This window comes from Coloeus monedula (assembly GCF_965178545.1).
Source record: "Coloeus monedula genome assembly, chromosome: 1".
NCBI classification, from domain to species: domain Eukaryota; kingdom Metazoa; phylum Chordata; class Aves; order Passeriformes; family Corvidae; genus Coloeus; species Coloeus monedula.
The window spans coordinates 140,784,477-140,807,111 of record NC_138781.1 but is presented as its reverse complement, the minus strand read 5'-3'; the positions used below and the strand labels follow the sequence as shown (position 1 = coordinate 140,807,111).

At 40.5% G+C, this 22,635-nt stretch overlaps 1 protein-coding gene across 5 annotated transcripts in view; it reads right to left on the bottom strand.

The window, feature by feature from the left end:
* The window catches only part of OXR1 (oxidation resistance 1), a 275,058-nt gene that overhangs the window by 64,729 nt on the left and 187,694 nt on the right, over nucleotides 1-22,635 (bottom strand). For 3 of the 5 annotated variants that reach the window (XM_082291244.1, XM_082291243.1, XM_082291245.1), the window contains exon 4: nucleotides 1,562-1,644. In XM_082291244.1, the coding sequence (XP_082147370.1) occupies nucleotides 1,562-1,644 (83 nt within the window). Of the gene's footprint in view, nucleotides 1-1,561; nucleotides 1,645-13,934; nucleotides 14,153-22,635 lie in introns of those variants that run through there. The other 2 variants (XM_082291246.1, XM_082291247.1) reach the window with 1 other exon arrangement.

Below are 22,635 nucleotides of genomic sequence, written 5' to 3'. Positions count from 1 at the left end.
CTGTGCATTTTATTAAAATACATGTACACAGTATTAATCAAAAGATCCAAAACCACAAGCTACTCAAATCCTTCATGAGTGAAATGCACAGCAAGACCTGACAGAATACAGCATTTATGAAGCTGAAATGCACCATGTTCTATACGTGCAACAGGCTCCCTTAGAAGGTGGACTAAGTTTAATGACAAAAAGCCATTGATTCCTGTGAATCATCTTTTTGACTCACAAGGAAGTGATGCATACTTCAGTACATATTAAGAAAGCTATTTTTAAATCTAAAACCCCACCTACTGGAACACAAAAACCTGCAGAAATACATGACAACTTGACACAAACACACCAAGTTAAAAAAAGGAAAGCTTGTTGCTTTTACTTTGCCTGGAATCTTACATACCAAAGTAAAAGCACTCACATGATGGCAAGAGCCAAATTACAGGATTTACTGAGTATGGATGCCAGTAATACAGAGCTACACCTGATCATTTTTTCCAGGTATGTCAGACCAAATGGGTTAATACAACATCAACAACAGTCACATTTACATTAACATTCAACTGCAAGAACCTAAACAGCAAGAATTTCTGTTTCGAATTTCAACTTCAAGAAGTCTTTAGTACAAGCTAGAATTATATTCAAATTCTGATAAAAGCCACACTAATTAAGTGCTTCTTGCTCCTCTACACACATACTCTGTCTCTCTCCAAATGACTATCACAGCCTTCTCAGTACTTAAGCAATATCAGAGCTTGGCTTAACGTAACAGAGTTAAGTCTCCTCCACATCTCTTATTCCTGGAATAAGAGAAAACCAAAAGGTCAAGTAAAGACTTTTCATAAAGAAGTTCTCATCATTTTTATTTATCATGTCCAGCTTCAAAAGCATTCAAAGACAACTGTGGCAGACTTCCTCTATTTTAACATCAACTCTATAAGCATTATTTATAGGCTTAATTATATTTCCAGTATATAACACAAGACAGATACTTCTCACTTCTGTTTCCCTTAGTAACCACAAATGTGAAAGCTGACTGCAGCACAGTTTGAGGGTCATTTCAAGAACAGAACAGGGAAGAGAAAGGCTCCATTTTCAGATACTGGTGCAGAAACAGAGTTATACAGTAAAACGCACAGATCTATGGCAATTATTAGGAGAATACCAGAAGGTCAGTATCAAGATACAGCTTCCCTTCCCAACTTGATTTTGTTATTTCCCCTGACAGCAACAGTTTATTAATAATGCTGAATGCAGAGAACTTGCACATAATTATATAACTATTGTTATTTATTTTTTCTAACTAGTTACCTAAAAGTAAACCAGTCAACAGTTTGATTAGCTTGGGATTTTTAAGGAAAAAAAAAAAAAAAAAAAAGCACTTAAAGGGAAAAACAGCATAAGTACTAATAGCTAATTCCCTAATTTAATTTCTGTCAAACTAGACTATCAAATACACAGAATTCTACAATTAAAGGTAATGCACATTACAGTTTTGCTTATATTTTGTAACGCAACTTTTTAGCCTGCACTTGCTTTGTAACATTCTAACAATAAAGCAGTAACTTACAGAATATTCAAGAGTCCCTCTAGGTTTTTGAAAAGACATTCGTCGCCCATCTTTCTTGTCTGGGGTCTTCTTCTGGCCAGTGTCTGAAAAAAATTGAGGCAATGCGTGTGTTAAATTCATTTTCCTCTCTCAGTACTGTCACAGGCTGCTGACTACAGCCCCGTGGGCAGACATCTAATCCACCAGTTACACAGCTTACTCCTGCTGATTCCAACAGACACCAGCTGCTAAAATAGGGACTTCATTCCTCTGCAATGCTTTAAGAATTTGACCAATACAAACAACTGATAACTGGAAATCAACTAACTGCAGAAGTACTTGCTGCCATCCAGGAAGCAATTAATGAAGACTAAATAGGACATTGACCCCATCAGGCAAGCAACATTTCTGGAATTGCTGTGTTTAAGTGATCTTATACCCAGTCCACTTTCATCTAGAATTCCTGTATGTTTGATCTAATCACTGGAGATTTTTTGTCCCTGTTGGATAAGTACAGAGTATTTAAAGGTTTTTCATAATATAAAGAGCACAGTGTTAAATTAATAATTATTCTATCTGTAGCAAACACATAGAGCTTGTAAATAAACACTGAAGTTTCTAAAGAAATAATACAAATTAAGAACTGTTCCTTTTTATTGGGGCACTGTATTTTGATGACCTCTGTTTCACAGGCCATATAGACAACAATCTGTAACTAAAGTACATTCTACTACTTTATACTAACTGGCTTGATATTTATGATAATCATGATGCACTGCTGTAGTTATATGGTTCAACAGAAAGCACATACACCTCTAGAAAAGTGAGGGTTTTAACATCTGCATCTATACACACACACATGGATTTTTTAGATGAATCTCTTAAAAAACTAAGTCTCCACCACATGGCCTCTGCCTTTGACAATTAAATATCTGCTATTAAGGAGCCCAAAATACTTATGTGAACGAGACATTAAGTTTTCAAGTTACAGTGGGATTAGTTATACTCCCATTTTGAAACATTCAAATTTGTTACCATAATTTACTCAAATATTTCAACCCAAATTGAATAGAAGAAAGAAACCTTATAAAATGTATTTTTAAAAAATATTTTAGCATGGCTACATTAAGAATAGAAAACTTACTGTAATCCATTTAAGCCTCATCTGAGCTACTAAGGAAACATGCTATAAACCAACAGCACATTTAGTGTATTATTAGATTTAATTAGTATCATGACTCCAACACTGGAAAAGAGACTAGATAAGTATTGGCACAACTTTCATACACCCACTCCCAAATTTCTACATGGATCGCCAAAACTATCAGGACGTAGAGGGCAGGGAAATCACTATGTAAATTACACAGCAAGTACTGCACTGCCAAAAAAATAAGAAACAAAATGAAATTATGAAAAAAAAAAACCCCACATGGAAGAAACCTACCTCAGAAGTATCTTACATTTTCTATATAGGACAAACTGCACAGGACAACAAAGTAGTGATTTCTAGCCGATCCAACATAAATAATCTCCTGTGATATTCTTTATATATAAAAGAAGGAAATAAACTTTAGCCTAATTCATCCTTTTATATATATATAAAAAAAAAGCCTGAGGAAGTATGTGCCCATACCTAAAATCGATCTATAGATGGTAATTATTAAGTTTTTATAGCTATGAATGACATTCAAGACTGAGACTAAAAAAGTTTCTAGCAATTCTAAAAACCTATGCACTAACTCTGCATGCTGCTATCTTCATTCAATACATGAAAAAGTATTTCTTCTCTTATTTACTAATAGCAGTTTTAAAAAAATTAGCTGAAAGAAACATTCATTTCTGATTATATTCATAGTTTTTAAACATACTACAAATGTCTCTGAGGGAAATGAAGCCAACCCAGTAACAAATAAAATACATTAGAAGTTTATGTGTAGGCTTAGCAGCAGACAACATTCTCCCTGTCTAGGTCAAACATTTTGTTACCAGAGTTCTTACCAGACCTTGCAGCACAACAGGTGCCTCCTCAGCAAGCTACAGAAAAACTAACAGCTGCTTGACTGTAGCTGTTCCAGTTTTTTCAACCCTAATCAAAGCTTTGCCAATAGCCTCATCATTTTCTTTAAAGAGCAGTCTGGGTCAAATAATCGTAAGAAAAAGTCCAAGGATGCAACTGAAAATAGAGTGATCTCATCCAGGCTCCCTCACATGCCATAATCTATAAATAGAGAGCCCTTATTGCAGAACAAGTTGTCTTCTTCCCCTCCTCCCCACCATTAGATGGAAGTAGAGAAGCCCCATACTACAAATATGTATACACACACTTCAATTGTATAGAGCCCAATGCAGTTTCTGGGGTTTTTTTCCTCAACCCAAATTTAAGTTTCCTTTTTCTTCTTACTAGTTCAAGTGTCTGAAGAGCTTGCAGACAGGTGCCACTCAAGAGGTCAAGATAAATTATTGTCTCCCTTTCCAGTAATTGAGCATCAGAATGAAGTCTTGGACAAATAACCACTTCTGTTCCTTATGCCAGAAATAAAAATGGAAAATTATTTCTTCTTCACAGCAGAAGAACCTGCTGCTTTAGATTTAGAATCACAGAATAATCATAAAATATCCTGAGTTGGAAGGGACTCACAAGGATCACTGCATTCAGCTCCTGGCCGTGCCCAGGAGAACCCTAAGAATCATATCATGTGCCTGAAAGCATTGCCCAAACTCTCGCAGTCTTGGTACTGCAACCACTTCCCTGGGAACACTGTTCCAGTGCCCAGTCATTCTCTGCTTGAGGAAGCTTCTCTTAATATCCAACCTAAACATCCCTTGACACAGCTTTATGCTATTCCCTCAGGTCCTGTCACTGGTCAGAGGGAAGAGACCAGTACTAGCCCCTCCGCTTCCCTTCTTGAGGAAGCTGTAGACCACTGTGAGGTCTCCCCTCAGTCTCCTCTTCTGCAAGCTGGACAGACCAAGTGACCTCAGCTACTCTCGTATGGTTTCCATTCTAGGCCCTTCACCATCTTCAGAGATTTGAGAGAGCTCTGGTAATTACAGGAAAGTAAGATCAAACAGAGGGTAGGGGTGGGGAATGCAGGTCCTTGTTGAAGGTACCTTGCAGGAAAGCAGATGACAGGAGAACTCCTACCACAAGTTTTCCAGGAACTTACTGTCTGCAGTTAGAGATTTTTGATGTCCTCCCCTCCCATACCTAAGACAGTAAATCCTACTCTTCCCATCAGTGCCCACTTCCATTCCTTCAGTCTGAAAGCATTCCCTCCCCCTCACTATATGGGTATAGGATTCAAGTGTTTCATAACCTGACACGATGTAAGTCTCCTGAGTCAACAAGAGATGGAGGCAGGCAACACTGAGCTCTGTGTGTGCTGACTAGCCAGCTGGCCAAGCTACCAAAATCCACACCTCTGCCCACAGCCCAAGTGCTCAAAGCTGTCTGCTCATACAGAACATATCAATTTTGACATAACCTCTCAGAAACAAAACTAGGATGTATTTCAACTGTGAAAATAGGTCAGAGTAGTAGAAACACGAATTCAACCTCCCTGATGACATATTACAAAGCCTCTATCTCTCACTAAACAAGCAGGCTATTCATTTTTGAGGGCAAAGTAAATGCATCTTTCAGCCATTTCAGTGCCCCTAGTATTCTAGGAAGCACATGAAAGCAGAAACAACTGCCAGCATAGAATGCAGTGGTCTGAAAAGTCCTCAGACCCAACAAGAGTCAGTCTGACACTCTCATTTTACTTATTTTCCAGGTAACTGTTGCACAGGAACTCATCTTGCCAGGTTACACACAACCATTACTTCATCTGCCAGCAGCAAGCCAGTGAGACCAACAGAAGCTGATGCTCTCAGACCACACAAAGAAAAACCTGACACCACTAACCACACTACACACAACCCCCAGAGTCAAGTAACTTGTTTAACAAGGGGATCTGTGGTGCTATGTTATCAGAGCTCTTAGCTGTGCTGCTTTAGACAGAAAGAAGATTTGTTTTAACATCAGGATTCATGCTTTAATCCTCAACTACCCCTTCAAAGGACTGGGCCTCCAAAACAGCTTGAAACACTGAAGTGAAGAAGTGCATGCCAGATCCACGAATGACAAGAAAATATTTCAGCTAGGATTTAAAAGACTAGAACTAGAAAGATGTAGAACAGTGTTCAAAATGACACCAGACCAGTATTTAGTCTGAATGCATGGGCACAGAATCTTGAGGTTGAAATGACTGTATCATAAGAACAATTACATATGATCATCCAACACTGAGAGGAGGACTTACTGTTCCAACATATTTATACAAGATAGGAAAAAGGGGTTTATGAACATTATGTTTTAGGAAGATGCTGTTTTCAACAAGGCAGCTCTGACATTTAGTCAGGGGCATTCAACTGGAAATTGAAATCAACTGAAGTCAAATTCCAACATCTACAGGAGGGTTTCTATAAACTGCCTCTATATGACCCTGTGCCACTGAATTTTGGTAGACTGAAAATATTCTTGCAGCAGTGCTAGCTCAAATTATTACGACAAAACTGATATTTTGCATTTTTTAGTATGCCATCTGATCTTAATTGTAGGCCTTCAATTTGCTGTTTGCTGATGCTTTTAGCACATCTTTTGGACTTCTGGCACCAAGAGCTGGTAAAGAGAACTAGGATACAAGCTAAGAACTGCCTAGGAGGATCTTCAACCTCTGCATAGAGCAAAATGTATTCACTTTCCTTTACCCTCCTTTTCTGCACGATAAGCTTTAATCTCATATAACTTGTAATGTTTCTCAGCTGCTATTCATTTCAATGTAACAAATATAACAAGAATCACTCTTTCCAGACAAATAAATTGATAAACCAAACAAATATCCTCTGATAAAAAGCAAAGAAGCTGGACAAGTCCACAATAATTGCAAATAATTTAAAATTAATAAATGAGCTTATTATGATCAAGAAGGTAAGAAAAAGATTGTTTATCCACCCTCCAACAAGAACTGTATATTTGTGCATCAGATTTACAGATGTTTAAAAAAAAGGAAGAGGCAGCAACTTTGTCAAATTCTTGTCTAGGACACAGTTTTTCACAGGATCTTAAACATGCAGCACATATGGAGTAATGAATCAAAGTAAGAAAAGTAGTCTGAAATATTTCCAAAGACATTTTTATTTAGCAGCACATGGAACAACTCACTAATTGATAAAACAGGAAGCATAGATACTACATCTTTATTAGATTAGTTCTGCTCAATAACAATTAGATCATTATAATCTATTAATAAAGAAACAAAAGAGATTAAAGTAGGAAATCTTTATATTCCATAAGACCTGGTGACCTTACTCTCCTAACAGCAGAGACTACGTTTTAGTCAGCAACTGTCTCATTAACCCTTCTTCCCCTCCTGCAGTTAGATATGCTTATGATAATTACAGGAATATTATTTTCAGTTATCTTCCAATGTCATAGGAACCAGAAACAGAGGCCCCAACAGTAGCCTACAACATACTTGTAGTCTGCAGTTTTTTAGCCAAAATGGTAGGTTTTCAGACGAAGGAAATGTCAAACAATGCCTCCTTCAGTCTCTTCTTGCTAAGCAACTGCTACTTGTTCTGTGATTCAGTCTTTCCAAGTCATGCTCCCAAAACTCTTGATACTTATCACTGCTCTCAACATGATGCTTTTGTTCACATTTTTCTCAAACAAACCCACAAGCTAAATGAATCTGAGACTTTGCTAATGTTGCATTAACACTTCCAACAAATCAGAATAGTTTTTCCTGCAACATAAATACAGCATCAATCCAAATTCATTTTGTGATCCCCCTAACACACAACACTCTGCTATACAGTCAGATGCATAGCTTGTAGGCAGAAAGAATTTAACGTATGATTTCAGGAATAAAAACAATTGAAGAGAAACAAACTTAGGACACTTCTCCAAATGGCTAGGAGACAAAGTAAGCTTCATGCTTGATATTTCTGGTATGTGCATTATATGGGCTTTCTTCTAAAATATGATTTCACATTCAAAGTAAACAAATGCTTTACCAAATTTTCAGATTATGCCACAGTATGTGTTAACCAACAATAAGGTTCCTTTCCTGTTCCATTTGCAATATAAATGTATATCGTTTAGTACATTAGAAAGTACCTAACTTAAATCTCTACCTTCTGTATAATCTCTCTGCAGACCAAATATATCTTTTAATGGAAGCTTACAAAAATGTTGTCTGCACTATTGATACAGTAAGTCAACTTTTCCAATAGCAACTGTCTACCGCTTTCAGGTACTGAAGCCCATTAGTTGTACATCTTCAAGCCTACACCATACCACATCAGCAGTTTGACCATCAAGCAGCAATATCAAGTTATATCCTGCTCACATGCAAAGGGATCTACCGTGGATATGGAGTCATTCCCAGTGCCTCAGTAAACATCTTACTGTACAAGTTTATTGCATTAGGTCTGCAGATAAACTGGGGGGATCAGTCAACATACATGACAGCAGGGCTGCCATTCAGAGGGACCTGGACATGCTGGGGAGCAAGCTGACAGGAACCTTATGGAATTAAGCAGGACAACAGTCTTCTGCACAGGAAGGAAGAGCTCTTGGTGTTGTACAGGTTGGCACTGCTCATCCAAGGGGCAGCTCTGCTGAAAAGAACCCCCAAGGATCTTGGCAGGCAGAAGCCAAACAGGAGCCAGAAGAATGACCTGGAAACAAGGGGGTCCAACAGCATCCTCAGCTCTATTAATAAGAACAGATGACAGGAGACTGAGAGCACACCTATTATCCTTAACCCGGCACTCTGACTGCTTTTGGAACACTGGCTCTAGTGTCCCTGTCCTGCTCCCCCTGCCCCCATTCAATACAATGGGGGCATACATAAACAAAACTAGTTTGGTGAAGGGACTCCAAGGTAGTCAGGGGCTGTGAGAAGAGGCCAGGAGAACAGAGCCCCTCCAGCCTGAAGGAGAGGTGGTTTTGGAGGACTGTAACAGCAGTCATCCTGTACCTTCTAGATAGCCTTCCCGCAGGTGTCAAGATGACAGAACCAGGTTCCTCAGTGACATACAGTAGGAGAACAAAAGGTAACAAAGAAGAAACAAAAGAGCTTCTGAGTAAAGAGAAGGCAAAAAACCCTTAAGTGCAGCTGTGCAGTTTCCATCTTTGGACACTCCAAATCTGAATAAAGCACTGGGAAACCTAGCCTGAAGTCATCATCTTCCCCACTTTATGCAGCGCTAAACAATCTTGCCATTTGTGTTAACTGTAATTCCTTCCACATTTTTCTGGCAAGCAATACAGATACCTAAGGCCACCACCAAACCAAGCCAGAGGGAGATTTATACATATAACACAAGGTGTGTTGCTTACTGATGAACAGTAAATTATTATTCATACATGTAGTGACCTGAAATGCTGCCATGAGTATGAAGTTCTCAATAAAATATCACCTTCTAAACTCTTTGAATGTTAGAAATGGAAATTAACCAGAAAAATTAAGATAAAAACACAATCAATGTGACACATTAAAACAAAAATGCAATACAGTCAAAGGACACCAGAATACCAGAAAAAGATGTTTCAGTCATCTGCTAGATTAGCTTATAAACTAAACTTCAGTTATACATCTGATATATCAGAATCCTGATGAACAGTAAAAACTGGTTTAAGAATTGTGAAATATGTAAAAAATTCAGTAAAGAGGAGAGAGAAATAGAAATCAGGAGAACAGAGGGGTATATTAATGAGATCTCAACGGAGTAGTTTTTAACACAGTTTAACTGCACATCAGCAGACACACTCAAAAGGACAATCAAGAGCAAAGGCTGGGTAAAAGGACATACAATGAATTCTGCAGCCCCAGAGCCTGGAGAAAAAAGTGCAGGGAAAGATGTAATAGTACAAAGCAGAACCTGAAGTAAAAGATCATTTAACATCAGATGCACCGAGAGAATACTCAAGAAATCCTGTATACTAGTAGCGCAGAAGTCTCAAGAAGAACTTGTGCATACATTAACATATCACAAGATGACTGAGTCACCAGCCTGATACATTCCAAGATCACATTTGCTTCTTATGCCTGTACCAACTGAATTATTTTCAGACATGATAGCGAAGCATTAGCGTCTTTGTAAAGGGTGCTGGTACATTTCATATGTGCTTCATCCGGAACAGTGTGTACAAGAAAACTCACAGAACTGCATCTCCCCAGTTTGAATCCTCTTTCCTACTTTATCATATACCTGTTAATTTCTTAAAAATGAGGTACTGAATAAAGATGAAAGGCGAAAATAACCTGCCTTATTCTCAGACAAATTTTTAAAAAGGAAGATATTAATTTTTACAGCAGGACTTGAAAAATGTATTATAACTTGGCACTGCACATTTATCTTTCTAATGCACTGCTGCTACCTTGACCACAATACAGAGGACTGACAAGCCACACAGCTCACTGGATATACTGTATATGGTAACCTTACCAATCAAGACTCCAAAGCTGGTATGAAAGAAATGCAAATAAGCCCACAGACCACATGGTTCAGAACTGAACAACAAGTTGAACCTGAGGGAGAAAAACAACAACAACAACAGTTTCAATACAAGGCAGCTAGAAAAACTTCCCTGACAGACCGGTTGAGAGAAGTCTCGGAATCACTGGTTTTTATTTAACTTCTGTAGTTAATGAGACACACACTGCAGGATGTCAGCACTACCTGTGCAGTTTATCTTCTCCCTCAATTAAGTGACCACAGAGAGAAGTGAGGTGAACATGTCTAGGAGGCAAGAAGCACAAGACTCCAGGTATGAAAGTATATCCTCACAGAATCAAAGTGTTATCTAGAAGAGAAGCCTCTTGAATGCATTTACTCCAGCCTCCAGTCTGAAGTAGAATTACTGTCAACATCAAATCAGGTCAGCTTAAAGCAGTCCTGATGGAACACTCTGTGTGAGGTTTTTTCTACTGTCCAGTTTGAACCTCCTAAGCTAAAACTCATGGCTCCTGCTCCTCCTTGATCTCTTACCACTGAGAAGAGTGTGTCCCTTTAGGTATGTGTAGGCCATAATCAGATTGCCTCTAAGTTGCCTTGGTCTCCCTTTGCATAACTAAGGCTCAGCTCCCTCAAACCCTACTCAGAGGTCATGTGCCCTGTGCCCCTAAATATACTGGCTGGACCCTCTATAGCTCCTCAGCAGCTCTCTTTAACAGTGGTACACAAACCAAAGAGACATTCGATGTGTAGCCTCAGCAGTGTCACAAAAAAGAAGCAAAACCTCACTGCTGGTCACTCTCCTCACACAGCAGACAAACCACATACCAGAGTGAACTATGGGATGTGCTGCTGGCATCTTTTAAGTAAGAGGTCTGTATAGATGAGACTCAAATTCAACTGAATGTTCAGGTTAATTCTGCAGTAAAGATAATTCTTAATCACACATTCCCTAAAGCCTTGAGTTGCATCTTAAAACAAATAAAACACATACAACTTCAGCACACTAACACCTACAGTACATTACAATAACCAAGAAAACTACATTCTGTTCTAGCTAAAGTTTCTAGGTAAATCCAGGCTTGAATACATACATATTAGCTCTTCCTACAAATTATCATTAGACTATATTTAGAAGTTATATTTCATAGCTTACAAGCCTTTTTAAAAAAAAAATAAGTTTACACTGACATTGAGAGTGCCTTTACTATTGAATTACTGATTATCTTTGCATTTTTATCCTCCAACACAATCACTAAAAAAAAAATCTTTATAAAAGTTTTTTCACTGACTAACTAGGCTGCTGACACAAACAGTGTAAACCGGATAAACAGGTTTACAGACTCCTGTGGCACTACTCAGTCTCCCAGTGCACCCTCTCTCCCTACTAAGAAACACTATAAACTGTTCTGTATGTATCCGAAGAAGTGATTTAAAGCACAGCCTTTGAACACACTTACCTCCCTGAGCTTGGAAACCTGATAAGAAAAGCTGTTCAACTGTTCAAAAAGACAAGCATGGAAACAGTAAAGGTAAAACTACTAATATTACATGAATTAAACTGAGATACTTCATTGTAGAAGTGAAAAAAAGGTTGGGGTTTTTTTTGTTTCAGAAAAGTGGAAACATGGTTTTAAGGAATTTATGATGAACTGTTCTCCTAACAAGGAATGCACAGTCACAGCTGAACCACACACACACACAAAAACAACCCCAAAAAAACCCCACTGAAACCCCTAAGTGGGGAAGAAAAACAGAGTAATAGGTAGGCCTGGATCCAGAACACTGCACAGAGTAAACATTTGGAGTATTAAGAATCTGCCACTAAGTCTTAAGCTAATGCCAGGGGACCCATCTCTAATTAAAACAGAGGTTTGATTTCAAATGAAGCACTGCAATCACTGTTACAGCTTCCACAGCACCCATTACCAAGTCACAGGTGGTTTGTGAAAGCCAGCAAAATGCTTGCCAGAAGAATTCTACAGTCACAAGAATTTGTTTCTGCCCATAACTGACAGAAACCCTGTGAAGGGGAAGGCAGCATGGCAGGGCTGAGGTCTACTTGTCTTGCACAGTATGTTTTTCCTAGGTTAGTGAAAAAAGCACATTAAAGTCCATATATACAGAAACTCACCCTGCATTCTAGAACTTGTCATTAACACAAATATTATGCATTACATTATGAAGGCATCTGAGAAAATACATTTTCTGCTCAAAGCTAGAGGGAAAAAAAACCCCAGAACATTACAGTGCAGTCTAAGTTAATCCTTTCTCCCAGAAGAAGAGGGGGAAAAACAGAGCTTTTCCCTCCAAGAAATCCCATGGATCACAGGAGATGCTTTATACTAACAGCTGAACACAAGGCCTTGTAAGTAATTAAATGACCAGAAAATGCTAAAGCATTTTACTTCCATTTTGGTTCCGCAAAAGAGTGTAAGTAATCTTTGTCAAAAAGTCTTTAACTGTTTGCAGAGGCCTTGTTCAAGGTACTTCATTTCACTGCTGAAAAACAAGTTACTGTCTCTGCCTGTGTATGTTGGGGGGAGGGACATGAAATAAATAAAGAGTGGCACTGTAAATATAGCCAGTTACCAATTATCCTTTCTGAGCAAGAAGTGATCCAATGCACACAAGGAAACACTATTTACACCTGACTGGCTGCATGGGCATTCCTATTACCTTGCCTACTACACTGAGTACCAGACCTAGTTTCTCTTCATGATAAAAAACTATTTTACTCTTTCAAAATAATGTACACTAACAAAGAAACTTAATGCAATTTAATATTACATTTCAGTAGAGACCTGAGTTCAACTTCACCTAGAAGCTATAACAAACATTCATTTATCCACTTCACACAAAGTTTCTCAAAACGGGAAAAAAAGAAAACATTTACTATTCATTGTATACTGCTTTTTATTTATTACAAAGCACTTTCACAAACTTAATTTCCTATGTCTTTTTCTTTCCACGCAATCATTAGATCATGCTACTCTTACTAGATACGTCATGACTTGATTTTAATTCCTAGTCAATAGCATTACCACTTTAGAGTTCTCACTGCATGCTCCTCTTCTGCATAAAGAAGTGTGCGTGCATTCACCGACCACCCCTCCAGTTTTCACGGTATTTCTTGCCAATATAAGTGCTCACATCAGATGAGTAACTTACAGTACTTATACCTACAGCCCAACAACATTATCAAAAAAAGGGGTAACAACAGCAGCCCTCTTACTCCCAGGCACAGGACAAGGAGTCACCGGCTGTCTCCTGACTGACCTGTTTGGCCACTGAGTGGCAGAGGTACTACTTCTGCCCTTAGCATCACCGAGCCTACTTCCCAGTGACGCTGCCTGATCCTCGGGAGCACCTGAGAGCCAGAAACAACCTCGTACATAAAGGACATCTCAAACCGAGGAGCTTGTGCTCCGGATGCTTTCCTCCACCCTGGTCTGCGAAAATACCAGGAGAGAGAGGTTAGTGAAAGTAAGAGCAGGAGTTGTGTCGCGGAAATCAGGAAGACGTTCAGTCAGCCTGCTGCTGTTAGACCCAGCCCCGGCAGCGCCCGGCCCACGTGCGGGCCCTACCCCGCCCGCCCTGCGCCCCCTTCTCGCCCTCCCCCGGCCGCCGCTCAGAGCCGCCCCGGGAGCGGGGCACCAGCCGCTGACGGTCTCCCTGACCGGCTCGGCTGCGAGCCCGGGGCACGGCGGGGCCGCTCCCGGATGGGAAGGGACCCTCTCCCCCTGCTGCTCCCGCTCGCTCTCGCACTCCAGGAAGGCTCGGAAGGGGCGAGGAACCGAGCCCGCTGCCCGGGGAGGCTCAGGCCGCCCGCTGCCCGCCGTTACACCCCGGCTACCCCCCCGCCTCAGCCCCTTCCCCAGCGTACCTGCCGTCGGCTTGGCGGGGCCCGGCTCCCCGCGGCTCCGGCCGTCCTGGCAGCGGCCATAGCGGAGGCCGCCGGGCACGGCGCCCCAGAGGCGGCTGGCGGTGCCGCGGAGCAGGCGGCCGCCCTTGCCGGTGAGGGCGGTCAGCGAGTCCATGGCGGCGCTACCGGCCGGGGGGCGCCATGGCCGGGCCGCGACCCGCGCGCCACCGGCCCGCGCCGCAACTTGGGCAAACTTTGGGGCGGCCCCGCCCCCTTTTAAAGGGGCCGCGCCGCCGCCGCGGGAGGGGCCGGGGCCGGGCGGGAGCAGCTGGCGGCTGCCGAGCGCCTCTGTCACCGGGATGCCGCTTCCTTCTGGCCTCGGGCAGGCTCACGGCCACCTCTACGTCTTCATGGATTCACCCAGAGTTCGGGGAGTTGGTTCTGGTTCGTGGAAGCTCGTTGTTTTACAACCATGTGCTGCAGCGCTTTCTATGAACTTTCAGCTTTCCTGTCTCAGCGTTCCCAAGCATGAAAATCAAGGCAATCTCTTGCTTTTAATCATCTCACAGAAAATTAAATTGTTTCTTCTTCTTTTAAATCCTCTCGCAGTCGTGGATATTTAAATCCTCTCGCAGTGGAAAAACACAGAGGATGTGTTTTTCCACTGTAAGTGCAAAACAGGACCAGCCGCGACACTGTGTGGTTTTGCTGCTCTGTTTTTGACCCCTTTCTCTCTCAGTGTCTCTGCCATGGGACGGCATCGTCCTTGGCTTGTGCCAGCCAGCCATGTCCCGGTGCCCTCCTTTGAGTGTTTGCCAACGTTGATACCCAACTCAACCTTTGAACCGACTAGATCACTTTAGGCTTCCAGCAAAACTTACTAGGTTTGCACTTTTTCTTTCTTTTTGAAAAAGACATTTGATTTGTGGTGTTCATTTGTACCTTTGCATTCTTTATCCCCATAATTCTTTGAACTTTTTAAATTTTGAAAAAATAAAACCAATTAAAACATGATCCAACAGTTTCACAGAAAAAGAAATACCTACGGCATTGAATCTCATTATTAAGCTCTGACTTATGATGTATTCTGCACGTATTGAAGCTGAAAGAACAGCCATATTTATACCTGTGCCATAGACCTTGAGAACACAGAACTGTAAGCTAATGTGCTTATATTCTAATGTAAGATACAATTATATGCTGCATCTAGCTGCAAATGAAGGCATTGTTTAATAAAAAATGCTCTTGTTGAGCCAAATCTATTGTGTACATGCAGAACAGTCGAACAAAGTGCTGAGCTATTTCAACTCCTATTCACTTGTAGCAGCTGTTCAATTAAATCAGAGTTTAACGTCAGCATTTTGGAGTGCTGATTTCTGAGGGTTACTTGATTTAAACAGTACACTCAAATCAACCTTTCTACTACTCAAATCAGTTCTTGCTCAGGAGATAATGATGTTCAAGACGTTTTTCAAACAAAACTTTTTCACTGAAAGACAACAAGAAAATTTTAACAGAATTAGCTCCCCCTCCCTTCCTCCAAGATCTGCCAGGAAGAATGGATGTGTAACCTGTCTGTTCCAATTCTAGTGAATAAATCTGCAACTGTAGTCACTGCATGGTCTAAGTACCACTAGATGTTTAGAATATAAACTGTTCTGCCAACTAGATCTGTCTTGCCCTGAGCAGTATAATTAGTTTTCATTTTATGACAGTGTTTCTGACATGAAAAAGTTATGATTGGTCTTTTGCCCTGTTGATTCTATTTTAGACAAAATCTATAACATCTTTGCATGAGAAATGTGTTTACAAATGTGGTGATCGGCACATTTTACACTTCAAGATTAGTTGCCCACCAGTATTCCAGCCACATACACACCTCTGCTATTGTATTCATTGCATGTATTTCTTCTGTGGTTTGAAATAGTCCTGTCTTTTTTTTTTTTGTCTTTCAGATTCATATTTATAGAATCATAAAATTTTGTAGGTTAGAAAACACCTTTTAGATCATCAAGTCCAACTGTTAACCCAGCACTGCCAAGTCCACCACTAAACCATGTCCCTAAGTGCCACGGCCTCCAGTGGTAACTCTACCACTTCCATGGGCAGCATGGGCTTGACAACCCTTTTGGTGAAGGAATTTTTCCTAACATCCAATCTAAACTTCCCTTGGCACAACTTAAGGCAGTGTTTTTTCATTATATTGCAGTAATAGAGGCTACAGATTCAGAAAGCATTTTGGTGAAGTATTCAAGGTAAATGTTTGATACCATGAATTTATTTTAGTTGCTTCCATCAGCTTTCCTCACAAATAGTCTAACTGAACTATAAAAAGACTACTTCTTACTGCAATGTGTTTTTCTATAGTATTGAAAATCATTGTCTATCCTCAAAAGCATCCATTTAGCAATGTTTTTACTTAGCAAGAACAAATTCTTCAGTTAAACTGTTTTAACTATTAAATCAAGATTTAGGTATCGTGCTCAGAAAAGTAATAGTACTTGTTAAGATGCATGACACTCATAAACTGCTGATAAAATTTCAAGGCATTGCTGTAATACAATAATTAATATTAAACTGTTATTACATTGTAAAGAATATGGTCAGAGCTATAGTATTTCCCATCCAGAGGGACCTTGTACGGTATGCCCAGCCCCCGCCCTGGAGGGACATCTGCTGAGATAAGGAGAGTGCTTAACCTCCCAGCAGAACTCCCCTGGAAAGGCAGCTACTTTGCAGTTACGGGGAGAAGAAGACAAACCCCGAATCCTCTGGGAGACCCTATGCAGATCCTTTGTAGCCCATTGGCCCTTACCCTCTGACACCCACCCCCTGTATCCCTATAAAGCCAGCCCCCTGCCCCTACGAGGGCAGAGAGATGTGTGTCCCTGGCCTCCCCTTCCCCGACTAATAAAGCTACCTTGTGCGGAACAGCTACACGAGCCTCTCGTCTCTCTCTCCCTGGTCTGGCCTGGAGGCTGCCCTGCAGAGCTGAGCTGAAATCACGAGCTGACAATCACTAAAGAGCTGACAGCCTCTGCACGGGCCCTCCAGCCAGCAGCTGAGGGAAGACACCGGGCCCCGGGAAGACGATCTCTCTCGGGACGATCTCTCCAGACCAGTCACAGCTTCCTCGGTCAGAGATACTGACCCCACACCAGCTGCATTAGGACCTTGAGAAGTGGGTCCATGCAAACCTCATGAAGTGCAACAGGGCAGTTATGAGGTCAGGGTAATCCCAAGCACAAAAACAGGCTGAGCAGGGAAGAGCACTGGTGAGAAGGACTTGGGGGATAGTTCGTTGATGAGAAGCTCAGCATGAGCTTTAATGTGCCCTTGCAGCCCAGAAAGCCAACTTTATCCTGGGCTACATCAAGAGAAGTGTGGCCAGCTGGTCGAGGGAGGGGATTCTCGCCTTCTACTCTGCTCTCCCACCTGGAGACACCACCTGGAGCACTGCATTCAGCTCTGGAGCCCCTGACACAAGGATGGAGACCTGTTTGAACCAGTCCATTGGAGGGCCACAAAGATGATCTAAGGGCTGAAGCACCTCTCCTATAAAGACAGACTGAGAGGGTTGGGGTGCAGTCTGGAGAAGAGAAGGCTCCAGAAGACCTTAAAGCACCTTCCACTACCTACAGGGGACCTACAAGAGTGTCGGAGAAGGAATTTTCACAAGGGGTGATGGCCTTAAATTGAAAGAGGTCAGGTTTAGATATTAGGAAGAAATTCTTTACTGTGAGTGGTGAGGCACTGAAACAGGTTGCCCAGAGAAGTTGTAGATGCCCCATCCCTGGAATTGTTCCATGCCAGGGTGGACAGAGCTTTGAGCAACCTGGTATAGTGGAAGGTGTCTCTGCCCAGGACAGGGGGCTGGAATTAGATGGTCTTTAAGGACCCTTCCTATCCAAACCATTCTATGATACTTCAGTAGGCATCATCAACACAAACATCCAGTAATACTCTTGTGTACTTTAAGATGCTGTTTCAACTTGGTTGTGCATTAGTTGCACCACACCTGTGGTAGCAAGATTTTTGACAAAGATCTCTGCTCTGAAAACTGACCACTTAATCCTGTGTCACTTTAAAAATCTAATGTGCTGGTACTTAAGATTATAGCCTGTATTTCCATCTGAAAAGCTTTGCAGCATTCCTCAACTTTTTAATTGGTAGGAGCAACATGAACACTACATACATAAGCAATGTGTGTCCCTTTTGCTGTAAAGCTAAACCAAATATAAATGGGTTCTACAATATTTATAATTTTTTACACTTATATTGATCTTGAACACCTTTACAGATCATTCTACTTTTCTGTCCTCAAAATGCCTAGAAACAACCAGGATTTTGCTAAGGAGGACTAATAAATCTGTGTTTGATCTCTGAATGTGCAACAAGGATCTCTTCCGGGTTTATCTCCTGGCCTGTGGTATCAGTGCAGAAGAGTATCTCTGTAACTCAGCCACTTAAAACTGTCCCTCGAAAAAAAGGAACTGGTCCTACCTGCTCTTAATTGCTTGTTTCTGTTCCCATGCTAAGAATGTAAGCACAAGGATTCATTTGGCAGGTGAATGAACTGGGTTGTAAAGCTGATCCATTTAAAAGTACCTTTTAGTTTAGTAAAAACTGAGCTTTTTTGTTAATTTGTTATTATTTTATTTTGAGGTTATAATTATCCGCAGTTAGATCTCCAGATCTGGTTGTGTGTAAATGCCTGTAGAAGCACAAGCTGCAAAGCAACAGAAGAGTAGAAGTGGCTGGGAGAGTAGAAAGAGGGAGGGAGAGAGAGAGGAAGATTCATGCCAGCCTCTGTGTCTTCTGTGCCACTGTACATTAGCTCAAAATGAGAAGTCAAACTGTGGCACAAATAGAGATGCCTTCATATTGGTATTATACACAAACCCACGTTCGGTAGCTACAAAAATGTCTGCCAGAATATTTCTCCATTTATGATGTAATATTTAATAACACATTATGCTAATCTATTGCACAACCTGGTCTTGTTGCTAGATCTCCAAGTCCTAGATTATGTTAATCTATTGCACAACCTGGTCTTGTTGCTAGATCTCAAAGTCCTAAACCAGAGGGAGCAGGTAGAGCTGATTGAGCTGCACACTAAAAGAACTGATGGGGTAGAGGAAAGAGAGCAGGGATCCATTTTAGTCAAATAGAAAAGAACACAATGAGGAGAGAATATTATCGAGAACTGAACATACATATAAAAGTATTTCAAATGACAAAAAAAAGCTAAAAACATAGCAAGTGGTAGTGGTATCACTTTAGACAGATTTGTTGCTTGTGAAAATAAGTGCAAATTGTAGCAACTAATCCAGCAAAATGCCAGCAGATGCTGTGCAACTTTCTTAGGGCTGGGCCAGTTCATGTGCCTGGTGTACAGGATATGGGCCTCTAGCAATACATCTTGCCAAATTTGTAGTGCTACCAAGCTGCAGGCACAAGTGCACCAGGCACTGACACAAACCCCTTATTCTATTTTGTGAGAAAAGAAGTTTGTACATGCTTTCCGAGGTGACTGTCTTGTTGTCAGTCATTTGGCAATTACTCAGCGTTCATTTGTATATAAACAACCTCTAGGCAAGTATGTAATTCTGGCAGCTTGAACCAAATGCCCCATTTAAGCTTCCTTAGTCATTCTGGAAGCACTGATTGTCATGTAATGTTATGAGGATGCTGCATGCTTTTGTTAAGTATTCTGAACTACCACCTCTGGTCAAGACAGTACCATTTATGTGGTTGCAAAACCCATAATTGGCAAACACATGAATTTGAATTAGAACATCTTAAAAGCCTAACGTCTTTCTTAATTTTTAATGAAACCTGTTTTTAGTAATGTAAAATAATGTTTTAGTTTTTAGTAATGTAAAATAGTTCAGGAATCATTTGGGGTTTTTTTTCCCTTGTGAAAAAAAGGTAAACTCTTAAGACACAGAAAAACATACTGCAGTCTGTTTCCAATGCTGTTTCAGTAAAAATTAAACAGAATGCAGAATGCATGTACAGTCCCTGAAGGAGGGACCAGAACTCAGGCATGCAGAACTCCCACATTCTCAGGCCTATTTCCCTAGGAACAAACTAATTTGAATGATGAAGTATGGACGAACACAGTTCTAGAAGCAAAAAACATTTGCACAGTTCTGTTTCTGTGATTAAGAAGTTTCAAATTACTCCAAAGGGAAATTCATTGTCAGTATAAATTCGGGAGAAGTTGAAAAGAGATAACCAGTAGATGACACTAAGTAAATGGGTGTGTTTAAAGCAGGTTCTTCACAGAGAACTGTGGGTTAGGTGTGGCTGTTCATAAGGTTTCACAGTACCACATCCTCTTCAGATTAGACACTCAACAAGAAAGAAAGTCCCATCTGCATACTAGTTTCAGAAATGGCAAACCTGGAATTTCAGACTTCAGCAGGTAGGGATATAATTCTGATTCTACTAACCAGCTCCCTGTAAGATTGAAATGACATGGGGCCCAGTCTCTACCTTGACCACTGATGCTGTTCACTGTTCAGCAGAAAATGTCACACTGAAGGGACGAGACAGAATAAAAATGGGCAACAAGGGAATTTGGCAGTCCTTGATTCTGGACTGGGACACTTCAAGTATAGGTTATATTTGTATGCAATTACTCTTGATATAACACTGAAAAAGACAGGAAGCCATAACAGCATCTCTTTTAGGAGAGTTGTTTTCTCAGCAGAAAACTATATCAAACTCCTACTGTGTTACTATTTAAAATCTGGCTCAATAAATCTTTAATATCTTAAGGAGCTGTATAAAATAAAGGCACCACACCCAGATATGAGGTTTCTCCAGGCTGAGGAGAACATTTGGACCTTGGCCACCTCAGCTTACCCCTACGATATATTTTAGTATCAAAAGATGCACTGCTTGTTAAGTTTAATTTCATAATAGCTAAGTACTATAGCATTCACTGTGTGATTTTGTCTTCTTACCAAGAAGTTGAATACATAAATATTATGGTTTTGTTTGTTTGGTATCTAGTCTAATCCAAGTGAGACTATTTATAATTAGGACAGCCCAACAAGTCCATTTCACCTTTGAGGACAAAGCAATTTTTGCTTTTCTAGCCAGATTTCAAAAATCTTCATGCAATAATTTAAATTTAGATAGTAAAGATAGAAACACCATGCAAATAAGATGTACAATCAAATCTAGGACATTACTGTAACACATATATGAAAAACGTTAATTGATTCACAAGTGTTTTATACGGGCATACATAGCATAGTTACAGGAATGCATATTAAGCATATGAAACCCAGTAGAAGTGAGTATGAATTGAGGGTATTTTACTCCACTTAACTTCATCTTGCAAAATAATTTTATCAGATTTCAAAAACATGCCACAATTTTTCGACACCTTTGGAAGTACCCAATTTCAGTTGCATATGGTCTGAATTTTCAGAGATTCAGGCAAATAACAAGCTTTCTTGCCTGCAGTTACCCATCTTCTCTGCAAAACTATAAAATCATAGTCACCATCCAACTTGTATTTATGCTCTTCTTTTTCATAAAACAGTGAAAAAATCAGTGTTGGGGTCCCTCCCCTGCCATGGAGCCCTGGCAGAGGGGCCCTGAGGGCACAGACACGGGGTTTCCCTGCCCCTGCTCAGCCTCGTTCCACATTGGTTGTTTTGTGTTCCCCTGTGTGGGGAAGGACCCTCGGGTCCCGGGATTGAGCAGCTCCTCGGCAGAGCCCCGGCCATGCGGCTGGAGAAATAAACATCTCTGAAACAGCTATCAAGAATTGGTCCATATATATTTCTTTCCACAGGCCTCCTTGTTTGATATGCATGTTACAGTATCCGCACTGTAACAAATGGTAGAGAATTGCTGGCAAGACACCGATCCCTAAGGACAGAAAATTTATGAGTAAAAACCACTCTAGATCTCTCTCTTCTCACCTTGGTTTGGATATTCTCTCTGGACTATTACAAAAATGGATATTCTAAGGCTAAATATGTATTTTTCTTATTTTCTCAAAGTATACTTATGTTTGGATGTTGAAATGATCCATTCTACAACAGCATGTCAACATTGGTCAGTGTATCAGTGATAACAACATGGAAATTTTCAAATATGGCCTTGAGAACACATGCATGTCAAATGGGGACTTTTCCATGTTTATGGCAGAACTTTACTCTCAGCTGTAATTACACAGCTCTTTATATAGAATACCTTGTCAAATAATAATGAAATGACTTCCAGGTCTTCAGTTCATATTTATCTGGTCAATAGTGGCTTATTATAAACAGAACATTCTATTCTTTCAGGGAGTTGTATGAAATTGAGTTTGGACTCCAGGGGGTATGAATGCATGTTCATAGAGACATCCATGCAGTTTAAGGATGTTCACTAGTTATGGACCTTGCTGAACAGAGTCAGTTTTCAGCAGACACATCTCCTTTTGTGTCATCGACTCAGACATTTTTTTTCTTTCACCATGTGTTTTGCAACTGAACGTGGAAAACAGTGACAGTACAATTGATGATTCCATAGTATTTACTAGCTAATATCAACCTCCACAGAAGCATAAATTATGCAAATGATAAATAATTGCTTATGAAAGGTGCTCAGAAAATTGATTATTCATCAGATATTTGAATCTTAAGCAAACATTATTGACTTAATCCTTTTTTCCCCCTTTTTGCAGTATAACTGTAACTATTTTTTCCTTAAC